Genomic DNA, 17521 nt, shown 5'->3' on the forward strand with positions numbered 1-17521 from the left:
GAAAGTAGAAAGTGAAGTGGGTGTGTATCGTAGGGGCTTGGAGAGACTGTGGGTAGTAAAGAGCAGATGGAGGACAGTGGAGTTGCAGGAGCTAAGTGGGAAACAGGCCAGGAGAGCTTCTGGTGATAGCATCAGGGATGGGGGCCCAAGCAATAGGCAGGGGCGGGAAAGGAAGGAAAACAGGCCTGGAAGGCCAGGGAGGCCAGTGACCTCATCTGACTTGAAAGAGTAGAGGATATCTTCCTGGCTTACTGAACGTATTCAGACGTTTAAAAAGTTTTTCTTTTCAATTCACAGTAAAAGTTTGTATATAGATATAAGATAATATAACATTCTTAAAAAATAATATGTACATTAGTCTTTATTTCTAGGTTTTTAAATTAATATGATATACTTTATTTGTATATTGGATTTCTTTAGAGCAGTGTTTAGATAAATATACATTAGCCTGGTGTTTTATAAGTATTAGAGGTTTTTTTAAGTCTGGAAAATAAGATTTAATTTGAGAGATATATAATAACGTACAGAATTATTTTTTCTTGGGTACTCTGAAATTCTATCTGGAATGATAAACCTTAAAGCTATCACTTAGCTCTGAACTGAAAAGAAAGCACATAGTACATTTGTTTTCTTACATGAATATAAGCACTAAGATTGCCTGTTTTACAGAGTAAAGTTTTCTACCAGAAAGACTGTCATTGAATTTATAACACAAACCAGAAGCCAAATACTCTCTGAAGTGGTTACAAAGATAAAAAGAATGACCAAGAGTAGAAATGTGTCATCATAAGTATCAAATGCAATTAAAAAATTAAAGCTACTTAAAGATATTTAAGATGTCAATAAGGCAATTATCTATATTTAACTTGTTGCTTTGGGGCGGAGGTTAAAAATAGAATTCATGTTGATAAATTATTATTTTGCATTAGACAAATACATTGGGATAGAAGATATTTTATTTTGTAGGATATATATTCTCAAACCGTTTGCAATGTTGATATTAATGGAATCTATCTTGTTAAGGAAGTAAATCAACTCAAATGGGGCTGAGTCATGGTCTGTGATTCTGAGTTACCTAGATAATTTCCCAAAGTCATTACTAATTGTGTTTATTTTCATCCATTTACAAATGTGACAACAACATGTATCCAGACAGATTTTTGTGCCCTTAAAAAAAAATGTATCTACATGGTAGATATTTTCCCCACAACTTCATTGAGGTAAATTTACATGCCATAAAATTCCACATGGTAGGTTTTCGGAAAAAAATACTAAAAAAAAAAAAAAAAGTTTCATTTATAATCTCTCCACTGTAATATGACAGCTGTTTTCATTTTTCAATATTTTTTTCATTTGTCTATTTTTGGGGGGCGGGGCAGGAAGGAAGTCATAAATATTATAGTAGGAATCCGTCCATTTCCAAAAGATTTGGAGTCATGACCCTAGTGGATAAATCTGAACAAATGATTTGATTTTAGATAAATTCTTCTGTACTTGCTCTGTTGTAAAATGGGGTCATGCTTGGACTGAATCTCTTCTTAATCTGAAAAGTTACTACCTTTGTTTCCTCTGTGTTAAATACTCTTCTTCCTGGTCTGCGTTAAAGAGATGAGAGAATACAAAGCAACATGGGACTTGCTCTTTTTTTAGACGAGATTTTGTGCACATTTCTTTGTAACAGTGTCCATGTGCATCAGGCATCGTGGTGGGTGTTTGTGTTAGTAAACGGGTACAGCGTGGCTCCTGTGGTCAGAGAGCTTACGTTCAAGGCAGGGACTCGGTGTGTGGGATAATCTATTTACTTCTCTCTTCTTTGCTCATCTGAATCTAACCGTCCTTCAAGGACCTAGTTTAGTTCCCAAACCTTTCATGAAATCTTCATCAGTTCAAACTTCCAATGATATTCCCTTGTTTGAACTTTTTTTTTAACATTTACTAATAGAATGTATACAGTTTTATACTTGTTTTGTTTCCTTAATAGGATTTTAAATTCCTTGTGAGCAGCAATTATTTTCCTATTATCTTTTGTATCATATCAACACTAACGGAGTAGTAAGTTCATAATAGATGCTGAAGTATTTGCTGATTCCCTTGACTTTTCAATCTACACTTTTCTTGAAAAAAAAAAAAAAAGGAAGCAGAGATACAAAACAAAGAAACTACAAAACAAAAGCTTGCTTTTCCTCTTTTACAACTGCCAGATACTGGTACTACTTTTGATTTTTTAGAGGTTATTTGGTTTCTGGGAGAGGGTATCTTTCAAGTGCTGAAGAAACAGCAGTGGAAGACAGATTGTTTGCATAACAGTGAGGATGAACAAATTAGCTCATCTGGCCAGTTTAGTTGTTTACTTACAGTTTACTCTCTTTTAGATACTGCAAGAGAAGAGGCTGGGTGCGATCCACACTCATTATGTCTGTTCCACAAACAAGTACTTCTAAAGGCAAAGTCATGCTTAAAGAATATAGTGGACGCAAGATTGAAGTAGAGCACATTTTTAAGTGGATAACTGCTCATGCAGCTTCTCGGATCAAAACCATTTATAACGCTGAACACTTAAAAGAAGAATGGAATAAAAGTGATCAATATTGGGTGAAAATATACCTATTTGCAAAACTTGACCAACCCCCAGCTTTCTTCTCTGCACTAAGTATAAAATTTACTGGAAGAGTTGAGTTTATTTTTGTTAATGTGGAAAATTGGGACAATAAGAGTTATATGACAGATATTGGTGTGTATAACATGCCATCATACATACTTAGAACTCCTGAAGGAATTTACAGATATGGAAATCACACAGGTGAATTTATATCCCTTCAGGCCATGGATTCATTTTTGCGCTCATTACAACCTGAAGTAAATGATTTGTTTGTTTTGAGCTTGGTTTTGGTTAATCTTATGGCTTGGATGGACTTATTTATTACACAGGGAGCTACCATCAAGCGATTTGTGGTTCTCATAAGCACTTTAGGGACATATAATTCTCTATTAATTATATCCTGGCTGCCGGTGTTGGGCTTTTTACAGCTCCCTTACTTAGATAGCTTTTATGAATATAGCTTAAAATTGTTGAGATATTCCAATACGACCACCCTGGCTTCATGGGTAAGAGCAGACTGGATGTTTTATTCTTCACACCCGGCCCTGTTTCTCAGTACATACCTTGGACATGGTTTACTAATCGATTACTTTGAGAAAAAGAGACGGCGCAACAACAACGCTGAAGTCAACGCCAATAACTTAGAGTGGTTATCAAGTCTGTGGGACTGGTACACCAGCTACCTCTTCCACCCGATTGCTTCTTCTCAGAACTTTCCTGTAGAATCTGATTGGGATGAAGACCCTGACTTATTCTTGGAGCGGTTAGCTTTCCCCGACCTTTGGCTTCACCCTTTGATACCAACTGATTATATAAAAAACTTGCCAATGTGGCAATTTAAGTGTGTTGGAGTCCAATCTGAAGAGGAAATGTCGGAGGGCTCTCACGATATTGAAAATGACTCAGACATTGAGAGCACAGACACTTTTAGCAGCGAGAAAGAAGTATTTGAAGATAATCAAAGTGTAGTTCACAGTTCTCCGGGAAGAGCAAGTCACTGTGGCACCAAGGCTTGCTCATGTGCCGATAAATATTGTCAGAGCAGCCTGTATGAAAGGAAGGGGAGGTCATATGGATCATATAACACTAATGAAGACATGGAACCTGATTGGTTAACTTGGCCTGCTGATATGCTGCACTGTACTGAATGTGTTGTTTGTCTAGAGAATTTTGAAAATGGATGTTTGCTAATGGGGTTGCCTTGTGGTCATGTGTTCCATCAGAATTGCATTGCAATGTGGTTGGCTGGGGGCCGACACTGTTGCCCTGTTTGTCGGTGGCCTTCTTATAAAAAAAAGCAGCCATATGCACAACATCAGCCCTTGTCAGACGATGTCCCATCTTAACCATGTGCAATTTGTCATTTATAAGCTTTGAGTATCTTACAGCTTGCCTTTTTAATGTTAGTCACAATGTTTTTGTGGTTTGAAGTTTAGTTTAATGTTAGTGCAGTGACAGGAAATACACATTATGCTAATGTTGATGACAATTACTTGGTTGCTTGTATGTCAATTGAATGCATACTTAATTATAAAAATTTTTCTTTACAACATTGGCAATTGAGAAGTTAATGTTTTTTGTAAGCACAAAAGAAGTATGATAGAGATTTATCCTAGCAAGACTTTACAAAGTAGGATGCAATTCAAATGGAATTGAGGCAGTTTCTTATCCTTAATGTTTCCTCCCTTTTTACAGTTGCTGCCCAGCATCTCTTGGTTAAGTAATGTATGCTCTGAGACATGAAATTAAAACAGACCTATGAAATAAATTATTTTAAAACCAGAAGATTACAGCTTTTCCAATGTTAAATTGTTTTTGATAAGGTGTCTGAATTCTATAGGCATTTTGTTGGTTTCTTAGTTTCACAGAAAAGTCAAACATGATTCTTGACTCGGGGGAAAAAAAGACAAAAATTATGTTGCTTGACTCATCCCTTAATTGCTAAGCATAGCAAATAATTCTTTTATCAGATTTTCCTGGAGGTGGAGAAATGAAGGAAATAATCAGGGTTGACAGACTCTAAACTTTAACTGTGTTTAAAAGAAAGTTAATGAACTACAATACCAAGTATGTGGGCTTTGTTGTTACTGAACTCTGGTTAACTGTAATAGTAGGACACATGATTGTTCTCAAGAGTTTTTCGACTGTCGAGTTATTTCTTGTGTAAGTCTTTTCTTTCCTTAAGGATAAGCTCCCTGAAGGCAAGAGTAATGCTATAATCTACTGTTATATCCTTAACATAATTAGACCCAGAGTAGATATTCAGTAAGTAGTTAGTGGCTTGAATTTTTAAAATCTATTGTAATTTTGCCCTTTACCAAACTTTTTACCACCCATCTAGTGTAGGTAGAAAAAAATAAAAGAGATTATATTTTTAGTATCCATCTGTAGAAGATATTTTTGGCTTGCTCCAAAACCAAAATTTTAATTTTTTTTCCTGCAGTCACATACTTTTTTTCATCATTCAGATTATTTGGGAGCCTGGAAGATTATTCATGTAATCTTTCTCCTACCACAATTTTCCCCTTGGCCATTTTATATTCCTTAAAACTTTACCAAAGAGACAAAAAGTAGAGAGAGGTAAAGTGTAGGGTCCCTTTTGCTACTGCTATTGGATCTGACTAAAAATTTAGAGAAAATAAATGAAAATTTAATTGTTAAAATATACTGATTTATAACCTGTTTAGGAATTTCTTTGCTTAAGTTTTTATATTCTCACCAAAAACTGTTATTATTTCATATGTAGTAGATCATTTTACTTCCTAATATCCCTGTGCAACCAGTAGAACAGAAGGAATTCCTACTTAATACATGATCGGAGCTCAGGATAACCAAGGTAGTTAAAGATATAACTAGGACACAGCTTTCAAAGTTGAATGTCATCAGGGCCCAGGGAAACAGAGTTTGAGTAACGCGTGGTGGGGGGAGCAGTGTGTGTGCTTCACCTACAAATCCTTTTTTAAAAGATTGTGTCAACAGATCAAGACTGGTGGTGGCTTACTTCTAATCTCTGGATAAGACTGTACCTTGCTCAGGGCTCTTTCTGCCATATTTTCACTTAGAAGTAAGTGTGTTTGTGGAAAAGACAACTATAGGAATCTGCGTCTTGTCAAAGGTATATTATCCTTTATGCTGGTGCTAAATAACATACTTGTTATTGTCAAGTTCTCTTAGTTTATGTGTATGATGGGATAATAGGCACTTTACATTATATATTAAACAACTGGTGCTTGAATATTTTTACTTACAGTTTGTTTTAAAATACGAGGTATGATCAGATAATACAGTGAATGTTTAAATAAAAAATTTTTTTACAGTGAAACACACATTGCCATTAATCTCCCTCAAACTACTCTTCCTAGTTCTAAACACATACCATCATTCTTGCCACTTTCTGAAGCAGTTCTGGAAGTCCTCTTTCGTGAGTTCTTTAGTTGCTCTATTGTGCCTGTCTTGACGTCCTGAATCATTTTGACTTTGGGGAAGAGCCAGAAGTTGCACGGTGCTAGATCCGGTGAATAAGGTGGATGAGGACACACCATAATGTTTTTGTTTGACAGAAATTGCCATACCAGAAGCGGTGTTACACGGAGCGTTGTCATAATGGAGGATGATTTTATGGCACACTTTGAAGCACGTCTTCTCTCAACCATAGTTATACCTGACTGACTTCTCTGAATAAATTGAAACTTGTCACACGCTGTTACTAAGGTATGGTGCTCCACTTGCCGTAGTGAAGAGCATTCACCATATTTTGTGATCACAATGGATAGGTTCTGTGTCACATCGCTTCTGATACGGCAATTTCTGTCAAAAACATTACAGTGTGTCCTCATCTACCTTATTCACTGGATCTGGCACCGTGCAACTTTTGGCTCTTCCCCAAAGTCAAAATAACCATGAAAGGTAAACGTTTTGAATCGATTCAGGACATCTAGGCAGCCACGACAGCACAACTAAAGACACTCCCGAAAGAGGACTTCCAGAACTGCTTCAGAAAGTGGCAAGAATGATGGGATAAGTGTGTTCAAAGTGAGAGAGAGTAGTTTGAGGGGGATTAATGGCAATGTGTCTTTTACTGTAATAATTTTTAAAAGTTGAAACATTCACTGTATTTTTTGATCACACATTATATACTCTTAGTATTGACAGAGAGGGTATGTGAGTTTATAGCATATTTAATAGTGAAGAACAAAAGTAAGCCTAAAAATAGAAACATACCCAAAGAGATGTCAAAGTTCAGGCACTAGTGTTTTCTTTTGTTTATTTTATTTTTTGAGATTTATTGAGATATAATTGAAATATAACATTGTACAAGTTGAAAATATACAATGTATTAATTTGATACATTATACATTGCAATATGGTTACCACTGTATAATTAGCTAACACTTCCATTACATTACATAATTACCATTTCTTTTTTGTGATGAAGAATATTTGAGATCAACTCTCTTAGCAACTTTCAAGTACATAATACAATATTGTTAATTATAATCACAATGCTGTGCATTAGATTCCCAAAACTTATTTATCTTCTAACTGGAAGTTTGTACTCTTTGACCAACATTTCCCCATTTCCCCCACACCCCAGCCCCTGGTAACCACCATTCTACTCTTTGTTTCTGTGAGTTTGGCTTTTTTGGATTCCACATATAAGCGGTATTACACAGTTTTGTCTTTCTCTGACTTATTTTACTCAGCATAACATGCCCTCAAGGTCCATGTATGTTGTCACAAATGGCAAGATTTCCTTTCTCAAGGTTGAATAATATTCCATTGCATACATATACCATACCTTCTTTATTCGTTAGTTGATTGACACTTAGTATTTTCTTATAAGCATCTACTGAATGAATGAAGAGCCATGCAGATACTGACTCAGAGAAAATTTATTTTTACTTCACATAGAATTTGAATGAGCTTGGTGATCTAGCTTCCTAGTCTATAGAATAGAAGCTACATGCATAGAGATTATGGAGTAGGGGTGAAGCCTGCTAGAGGCAGGCCAGGCAAAGAAGTTATCGATACAATAGTTTGATAGTAAAAGGTAAAAGGTATTAAGGGGGAAAAAGAAATACCAAAACTAAAAACTGTAGTTTGTGGCCAGATAGTGCAGTGGCAAATAATTTCCTGAGAGGATGTCACTATCTTGCCAACAATGACTCTGTCATCATGAAAAACAGTTTACTATTATTTGTACAAGAAGTGGGGAAAATTCATTATGATATTCAAAGTAGTTAACTTTAAAACGTTTCAACAAAGTGAAAAGATGCTGTTTCCTGGAAAACTCATTTAGGAGGATGGGGTGGGAAAGACAGAAATCTTGTTCCTTGTCTCCCCTTATAAAAGGTTAATGCCTAACAATCTTACTGGTATTTCCATGAGCCATGCCATCAGTTGTATAATAGACAAATGACTTTCACCTACAGTATATATCTAGTCAGTGTCACTACTGTTAGTACAATTCTGTGAGCTCTTTTCATTTGGTAACGTACTTGGAGAACTGTCTATTTGGTGATAAAGCAGAGTCTGGTGATGTTTCCACATGGGTAACTTATCTGGAGTTTTGTGAGGTCCCTTCACAAAGTAGGGTTTCAGACACATAAAAGGGAAGTTAGAACTCTGATCTTTTCTGGGCTGCTTCTGTTTTTATTGTTTAAATACTCTCCATTCAGCTTTACTTAATTCCTGAGCCAAGAAGCTAAAGCAATAGATTTCTGGAACAAAATACCTCAAACTGACTCCTGGCTTTGTTGCCAGAGCCTTGGATAGGAGACACCTCTTAAAATTCCAAACACAGCAATATTTTGGGCCTTTAAAACAGTACTGTTCAAATTATTTGTTAGTATTGAACATGGTGATGTATACTGATTAGCTTTAAAACATCTTTTTTTGTTTGATGAGGGGAAAAAATGGTCGTTCTTACAGTTTTTCTGTTTAAAATAATAGAATCTGAATGTCGGAAGCAAATATGGGAGCCGTTTTGTCCAATCTTCTGCCTTAATTTAGATTGTTGATGTCCCTGTTATGACTAAATTTGCACACTCACCATCTAACAAAAAGCATGCGACATTTGCCAAAAACCTGCCCAGATCCATAGAAAAGCATACAGTTAACTGGCAATGTAAGAACAGCAGGAGCTGAAAGCCCAGATTTGGACACTTAGTGGGATACATGTCACCACCTTTGGGAAAGAGAATGAACCAGTTCATCTGTTGAAAAAGCTAGTCCTAATATAACCTACTTGCTTTGAAATATGTTACGATATTTACATTTATTCATCAAACTGGCACATATTTCACCAGGATTTTTATTTAGAGAGAAACCTGTGAATTGTAAGGTTTTAAAGGCCATCCTCATGAGTTCAGCTCCAAACTCAATTACCCTGAATAGCTCCAGAAAGTAGAGAACAAAGACATGAGAGCAGCTTTCTCTGAGGGCAGATTTACACAGACTGCTTGCTGTATTTTCATGGCTGTGAAAAGGATGAGAGGTTATATGACCAAAGCAAAAGACAGTTTATGCATAATATGCACTAGACTAGGATATACAGAAATTGGAGAAAGCATCCTCTACACTTCCCAAGTTTTCTAAGGGCTATAAAAGACTGCAAGAAATTTATTCAGTTACATTCCTTGAAGCAGAAATGTATCTAATTGATCCATTTTGGGGAAATATAGAGAGAGAGGGTGCCAAAAAATATATATACACATTTTAAGAAAGGAAAAAAAAACTATTAAAAGTAATATTAGGTTGGTGCAAAAGTAATTGTGGTTTAAAAGGTTAAAAATAATTGCAAAAACTGCAATTACTTTTGTACCAACCTAATACAATGAATGGTGCTAGGGTTCATTTGATTAATGCCATCTTTTGAGCGAACATTATACTACACATTGCTACCGTAATTCAACTTCAAAAAGTAATACACAGATAACATCTCTTAAAATGTGTACATTTTTTTGGCACCCCCGGTATATATTTTAGAATCTGGAAATCAGAGACCTAGAATTTGTTCAAACAGCTTTGAGTTTTTAGTCAAAAAGAATGTGGTATTAACCATGTTGCTTGTTTACCTGAGAATTATTCCATAGTCTGAATGCAGTACTAGTGTTTTCTGAAATAACATTCCTATAAGTGGGAACCATAGTGGGAAGCGGAAAAAGGCTTTTGATCCCTCATAACATGTACTAATCAGTTAAGAAGGAAAGGAATGGAACAAGGAAATGATGGAACAAATGGACAGTACCTTCACCATCTGTTCCTTTAACTTTTAGCCATCTAGGGAAAATACACTCTTTTTTCCCCAAAGTTTTTACTGAAGGGCAATATATACCCATAATAGTATATAAATCTTAAATGTGCTTATTTTAATTTATCACAAAGTCAACACATCACCCACCTCAAGAAACAGAATTGCCACATCCCAGAAACCCGCCCTGTTTCCTTTATATCGTGTTTCCCCAAAAATGAGACCTAGCCAGACCATCAGCTCTAATGCATCTTTTGGAGCAAAAATTAATATTAAGACCCGGTATTCTATTACATTAAATCATCATATCATATCATATTGAAGACCCAGTCTTATTTTAATATATTAATTTTTGCTCCAAAAGACACATAAGAGCTGATGGTTCTGCTAGGTCTTCTTTTCGGGGAAACACGGTAGTCACTACTTCCACCATCCTCCTCAAATGTAATCTCTATGGTAACTTCTAAAATCATAGATTAGTTTTGCCTCTTTGAATGTTATTCAAATAGAATCATATAACGTATTTTGTATATAGTTTCATTTAAAATAATGTTTGTGAGGTTCATCTCTTATCTGTAGCAGTAGTTTGTTCATTTTCATTACTGTGCAGTGTTAGATTGTATGAACATGCCATGATTTTCCAGCTTTTGGCAATTACAAATAGTAATGCTATGAATATTCTTGTATATGACTCTGGTTTACGTACGTTCACATTTCTGTTAATGGTAGAATTTCTGGATTATTGAATATGCCTAAGTTCAGTTTTGGTAGGTGCTGACAGTTTTCTAAAGTGATTGTACCAATTTATACCCTCTTCAGCAATATACGTATGAGAGTCATTGTTCTTCCAAATTCTTACTAAGATTGATACTACAATTTTTTTTTTAATTTTAGCAATTCTGGTGGGTGTATAGATATCTCTGTGATTTTAATTTGCATTTCTCCAATGACTAATGAGGCTGAGACCCTTATCATATGTTTATTGGCCACTTGAATCACTACCTCTTTTTTGAGTCCTTGTTCAAATCTTTTGCCCATTTTTCTATTGATTTGCTGTGTGTCTTTTTCTTGTCAAAGTATAGTTCTTTGTGTATTGTAGATGTAAGTCCTTTGTCCAAAATATGTATTACAAATATTTTCTCCCAGTCTGTGGCTCTCCTTTTGGGGGGAAGAAGACATTATTTAAAAATAATTTTTCCCTGGAAAATTTCAATCATTTACGAAAGTAGAGATTAATACCAGGAGTGCCAAAAAAAAATGTATACACATGACTTGTATTCGTTTTTTGTTATCGTTATATATTATTACAATTTTAAAACAGTTTTTTCCTTTCTGAAAATGCGTATACACTTTTTTAGCACCCTCTGTATAATGAATCTTGAGGTACCCAATTACAGTAATTATCAACTCATGGCCAATCATGTTTCAGCTATAGCCCCACTAAAAATCACCTTCTTTCATCACACTAATCTGTCCTTTAGTTTCCGTTTTTAATCCTTTAAGTATTACCTCATTCAACATTTATTTGTTGTTGTTGTTTTCCATATATTGATTGGGTAAATTCAATTGAATTAATAATTAAATCCAGTGAATGTATTTTTATACTTATATTACCTGAGAACTCTGCATATGGCAATTTTGTTGACCACTTACTCTTTCTTGAAATCCCTTTCCTATAGGCCTCTCTGGTACTCTTCTACTTGGTTTCCCCTCTACTTCTCTGATCCTTCATAATTTCCTTTCCTACCTTGTTTCTTCAGAGTTATTGTTCCCCCAGAGTTCTGTTCCAGTTCTCATGTGGGTGATTTTATCACTACTCATGTCCTTGACTGCCACTTACATGCTGATGGCTTCTGAGTCCACATCTCCATTCCAGAACACTCTACTCAATACCAGATCCCTATATAAAGCTATCTGCAGCATTTCATTTGGATGACCCACAAACATCCATGGAAGACTTGTTTATTGTCTTCCCCCCCCGCACAAACCCTACCACCAATCTATTCTCCTATTCTTCCATTAATAATAGAATTTTAGCTACAAATACCCAGCTATCACCTGTGTTGTAGTTAGACGTGACCAATGCAATGTAAGCAAGTGATGCATGCCACTTCCAGGTCTTGACTTAAAACATTGGGTATGCATATTATCACCTTCTCTACTTTCAACCTACTAGATATGGTGGTAATTGATGCAAACTTGAAAGTTAGGTTTGACCAGTACACAGAGCTGCCTTACTAGCTTGGGTCCCTGCATGACCTCGCAGAGGAGAACTACTCAAATACGGAGATCACTAGACTATTCCCAAAAAAAAGAAATAAACTTCTATTTAAGCCATTGCATTTTTGGATCTCTCTGTTATAGCAAATTATCCCTTAACTATTATAGCATCTCAGTTGTACTATATCCAAAGTTTACTAATTACCCATCCACCTAAATATCCTGCGTCTATAGTTCCGGTATGAGTAAAGGCTCCTGCAGTCACCTAGTCATCTTTACTCTCTCGACCCCTACATTCAGGTTTCCTAAGTGCAGTTCATATGACTTCTTAAAAATGACTCAGGATTTCTACTTCTGACCATGATGACATAACTGATACTAGATCAATTCTCTTGTCAAAAATAACTGTAAAACTAAACAAAAATACATAAGGAAATTGTTTTCAGGCAGTGGACAACAGGTAGTCTAAGACTGATCCTTGAAAGAAGGGAAATTAGCAGGGTAATGCCCCATGATTACTCATGGGGCATACTCATAGGGCAATTTCATTCATGATTGTGGTGCAGAAAACTCAAGTCCAAGCAAAGCACAGTGGTCCCACTGAGATTCAGGCATGATGATGCATTTATCTATCACTCATTTTTGTATTGCTGTGTAGTATATCATTGCATGAATATTTATGTATTCATTTGGTTGCTGAAAGACATTTGTTTCCGGTTTTTGCTATTATGAATAAAGCTGCTTTGGGTATCATTGTACATGTGTTTCAGTGGACATAAATACTTATTTATGTTGAGTATATAACAAGGGATAGAACTGCTGTATCATAAAATCTATATATATTCACCTTTAGCAGAGATTGCCAAAGTCTTTTCCAAACTAGTAGAACCAATATACACTCTGACCAGCAGTGGATAAGAGTCCCCATCTGCATTGCTCTATATCAAGATCCAAGACTCGATATTGTCAGTGCTTTTAATATTAACCATTTTGTGGAATGTAGTGGTATTTCATTATGGTTTTAATTTAATTTTTATCTCTGATGAATAATGATACTTTGATATCAGGTAGCGTAATATCTCCAACTTTGTTCTTTATGAAGATTGTTTTGGATATTCAGGGTCTTTTATGGTTCCGTATAAATTTTAGGAGTATTTGTTCTTGTTCTGTGAAAATGCCATCGGTATTTTGATAGAGATTGCATTGAATCTATAGATTGCTTTGTGTAGTATGTTAATGATGTTAATTCTTATCCATGAGCACAATATATGCTTCCATTTACTTGTATCTTCTTCAATTTCCTTCTTCAATGTATTACAATTTTCCAAGTACAGGTCTTTTACCTCCTTGGTATTTTAAATTTATTCCTAGGTATTTTTTGATGCAATTTTAAATGGGATTGTTTTCTTAATTTTTCTTTCTGACAGTTCATTATTGGTGCATAAAAATGCAACTGATTTCTGAATATTAATTTTGTACCCTGCTACTTTACAGAATTGATTTATCAGTTCTAATAGGTTTTTTGGTGGCCTGTTTAGGGTTCTCTACATATAGTATTGTGTCATCTGCAAATAATGACAGTTTAACTTCTTTGTTTCCAATTTGGATGCCTTTTATTTCTTTTTCTTGTCTGCTTGTTGTGGCTAGGACTTAATACCTAAACGGTGAAAGTAGGCATTCCTGTCTTTTAGATTTTAGTTTTTCCCCACTGAGTATGATATTAGCTGTAGGTTTGTCGTACATGGCCTTTACTATATTGAGGTATGTTTCCTCTATTCCCACTTTGCTTTAAGTTTTTATCATAAATGGATGCTGGATTTTGTCAAATATTTTTTCTGCTTCTATTGACACGATAGTATGATTTTTATCTTTCATTTAGTTTATGTCGTGTATCACATTATTTGATTTGTGGTTATTGGACCCACCTTGATCTCAGGAGTAAATCCCACTTGATCTTGAGGTATAATCTTTTTAATATACAAAGTCAGACAATTAAGTTTGCAAACTCATCCTAGAAAAAGTGCTACATACCTCATTGCTGAATATCACTACGGTCACCTTCGAAGTACTCCCCTTGGGAAGCTATGCACTGATGCCAGAGCCTAGTCCACCCCTTCAAAGCAATTTTGGAACTCTTTTGCTGGAATGGCCACCAGAGCTGTCGTTGTATTACCCTGGATGTCCTGAATGTCATCAAAATGTCTTCTTTTCAATATATCCTTTATCTTTGGGTAAAGAAAGAAGTCATTGGGGACCAGATCAGGTGAGTAGGGAGGGTGTTCCTACATAGTTACTTGTGTACTGGCTGAAAACTCCCTCACAGTCAGTGCTGTGTGAGCTGGTGATGCAAGAGCCATGAATTGTTGGCAAAAAGTTCGGGTTGTCTTTTTCACGCAGCCTTTTCAGCACTTCAGAATAGTAAACTTGGTTAACTGTTTGTCCAGTTGGTACAAATTCATAATGAATAATCCCTCTGATACCAAAAAAGTTTAGCAACATTGTTGCAACAAGTTCGCAAAGTTAATTGTCTGACATCATCTATATCACACTGTGTATTCACCAATAGTTTAGTGGTTACCAGAGGGTAAAGGGGGAGGAGGATTGTAGATGAGGTTAAACAGGATCAATTCTTTAATTCTTTTTCAAGTTTACTGGGACATTTTTAATGGTATCTTGTTCCTTTCAAGTCCCTCCTTTAGTTCTGTGAACATTTTAATCATAACTTTTTCTGCATTTGAGAATTCTAATATCTGAGGTACGTTAGAGTATAATTACGATTCTTTTAAAATTTACTCTTGGCCACAAATGTTTGTTTCCTTGTGTATTTGGTAGTTTTGTTTATCTTGATCTGTAGGAATACTATAGTGCCTGGACTTGGGGTATGTTCCCTTCAAAAGAGCTTACATTACTTTGTCAGGTACCCCCCCCCCCCCCCATTATGTTATCAAGCTAGGAACATTTTCAATTAGTATCTAGGCTTGGGGTTTCCAAACTATGAAAGTAGTATAAACTTAAACCCCCATGAGGGCAGCCTTATAATTATGGTTTCTTAAGGAAGCCTTCTAGTTTTATTTTTTCATAAGAACTGCAGCCTGAGACAAACATTTTTTTCTTGGCCCCCTTTGCCAGCAGATAGATTTCTTTCTTAGCCTGTCCTTTCACTAAGGGTGAGGTTTTCAAGTCTCCCAGCTTCCAGGGGTGTCTATTTTGCTCCACCATTTTGCCTAGCCAAAATTTTTGCCCCCTGTTCCTCTGCCTATCAATGAAAACCAAGTATACTATTTGATTCCATTTACATGAAGTTCAAGAACAGGCAAAACTAATCTGTGGATATAGAAATCAGAATAATGATTATCTTTTGGCAATACCGACTGGAAATAGGCAAGATGGAGCATTCTAAGATGTTGGAAATGTTTTAAATATTGACCTACATAGTCTTTTTTACAGGTATATACACAAAAATATATCAGATTTTACACTTAAAATTTGTGCACTTTACTGTCGGTAAGTTACATATTTTTTAAGGCACACAAACAAGATTTCCATTATTGGAAGATATTACTGATTTCTCTTATTTTTTGAGAGATCAGTTATGCACATAAAATAGTTCTGATTGTATTTTATCAAGACTCTCTCTGTTTTTGCAATAGGTTTTTTCAGATTATCCAGTTTACCATAATGTTTAATGTGTAAGTCGCATGCTACTCTTCTAATTCTGATGCTGATTTTGGAGACTTTAGTAAAGTATTGAAGTATTGCTTAAATAGTCCAGTTGGACTTTTCTTTAAGTTCAGGCTTTGTATCTGCTGTGCTGTGGAGAAATAAGGTAAAGTGTGTGAATTCCCCACTAAAGGGCAGTGATTACTGTGATTTCCCAGATGTAATCAGTTAAATTGAGGTCATACTGGATTTAAGGTGGGTCCTTCTTATGACTGGTGTGCTCATAATAAGAGACAGAAGAGAGAACATTGCTGTCAGCTGAGTAGTGTCCTCCCACAACTCATGTGTTGAAGCCCTAACCCCAATGTGATGGTATTAATATTGGGAAATAGTGCCTTTAGGAGGGTGGGGCCCTCATGGGATTAGTACCCTTACAGGGGGAAGAGACACCGAGCACTCTCCACCATGTGAGGACACAGTGACATGGCTAAGCCAGGAACTCTCACCAGCACCTGACCATGCTGGCACTGATCTCAGACTTCTAGCCTCCAGAATTATGAGAAATTACATTTCTGTTCTTTAAGTCACCCAGTCTACTGTATTTTGTTACGGCAGCCCAAGCTAATACAACACCATGTAATGACAGAGGCAGAGAATGGAGTGACGCAGCTGCAAGTCAAGGGATGCCAATGACTGATGGCCACCAGAAGCTAGGAAAAGGCAGGGAAGGATTCTACACAGAGTCTCAGCGGGAGCATGGCACTGCTGACACCTTATTTTGAATTTAAAGCCTCCAGGGCTATGAGAATAAATTTCTGTTGTTTTAAACCACCTGATTTGTCATTCTTTGTCAGCAGCATAGGAAACTAATGCGAGGGTCATTGTAAGGTTGGTGGAGGAAGGTTGGGAATGGGCAGATGATTCAAGGTCTTTCTTTGCCTTATCTCAAATCAGACACTGTGGTTAGGAGCCCATGGAACCTGAAGGTTAGTCAGAAATGAAGACATATCCACTCTAAAATTATTATATAAGCCATGGGCGGGAATTCAGTTTTCCAAAGGTCACTTTGTATCGAACATTTTAAGAATCTATCTGTTGTATAAAACAAAGTGTATCTTGGTCTTATTATTCCAAAATTCCTGCCAAAAATTGGGTTGTGATTTTCTTGCCCAAAGTATTTCATTTAACCATCTATGTAGTGAATTGGGAATAGTTGTGAGCCAGGAAGCTCAAAGATTAGAAATCTTACTGAAATGATGAAGTCAAACTAGAGAGTGGAGGAAAAACAGTCCTTTCTATTTTTCATTTTAAAATCAGGGAAGGATTTAAAGCATCAGGCATTGCAGTACCTCTCATGGATATTCACATACTTATAATATTTTTCAGGGATTAGGAGGAGAATGCACATAAAGCCTTTGAAAATGTGTGTGTGAACACCTATGTGAACATATGGCAGGGGAGTGTGATCCTGTTAAACACCTGCTGTGCTTGGCAGGAGCAAAGAGCTAGAATGCCTGCTCGCTTAGTTCTTCCCACCTCCTCAGACGTTGAGTCTTAGCAACGGTGGGAGGATCTGGTGCCTGCTTCCTGAAGCCCATGTAGTAAGAAAATACTACATTCACAGCTGCAGCTTTGTCCAGTATCAAAACATGAGTAGAGAGTATATAGAGAGTATATGTGGCTCTGAAGGTGGAGCCTGGAAAATGTATGGAAGATGTACAGTGCCCTGTAGTCGCTCAGGAGCAATTACCCTGATGTGTTTATAGGGCAGTGTCAGGAGCTGTGGTCTC

General features: G+C 36.2%; 1 protein-coding gene across 2 annotated transcripts in view; it reads left to right on the forward strand.

Annotated features, from left to right (window-relative positions):
* LOC109456769 (charged multivesicular body protein 3) overlaps positions 1–17521 on the forward strand; it is a 71221-nt gene that overhangs the window by 13128 nt on the left and 40572 nt on the right. The window contains exon 4 of one of the 2 annotated variants that reach the window (XM_019749200.3): positions 2373–4384. The exons of the other annotated variant lie outside the window; for it this stretch is intronic. Within the exon in view, the coding sequence (XP_019604759.2) occupies positions 2373–3945 (1573 nt within the window). The 3' untranslated portion in view covers positions 3946–4384. Of the gene's footprint in view, positions 1–2372; positions 4385–17521 lie in introns of those variants that run through there. 2 annotated transcript variants of the gene reach the window in all.

Source organism: Rhinolophus sinicus, chromosome 2 (genome assembly GCF_057876585.1).
Source record: "Rhinolophus sinicus isolate RSI-liver-muscle chromosome 2, RSI-T2T, whole genome shotgun sequence".
Lineage (NCBI taxonomy): Eukaryota > Metazoa > Chordata > Mammalia > Chiroptera > Rhinolophidae > Rhinolophus > Rhinolophus sinicus.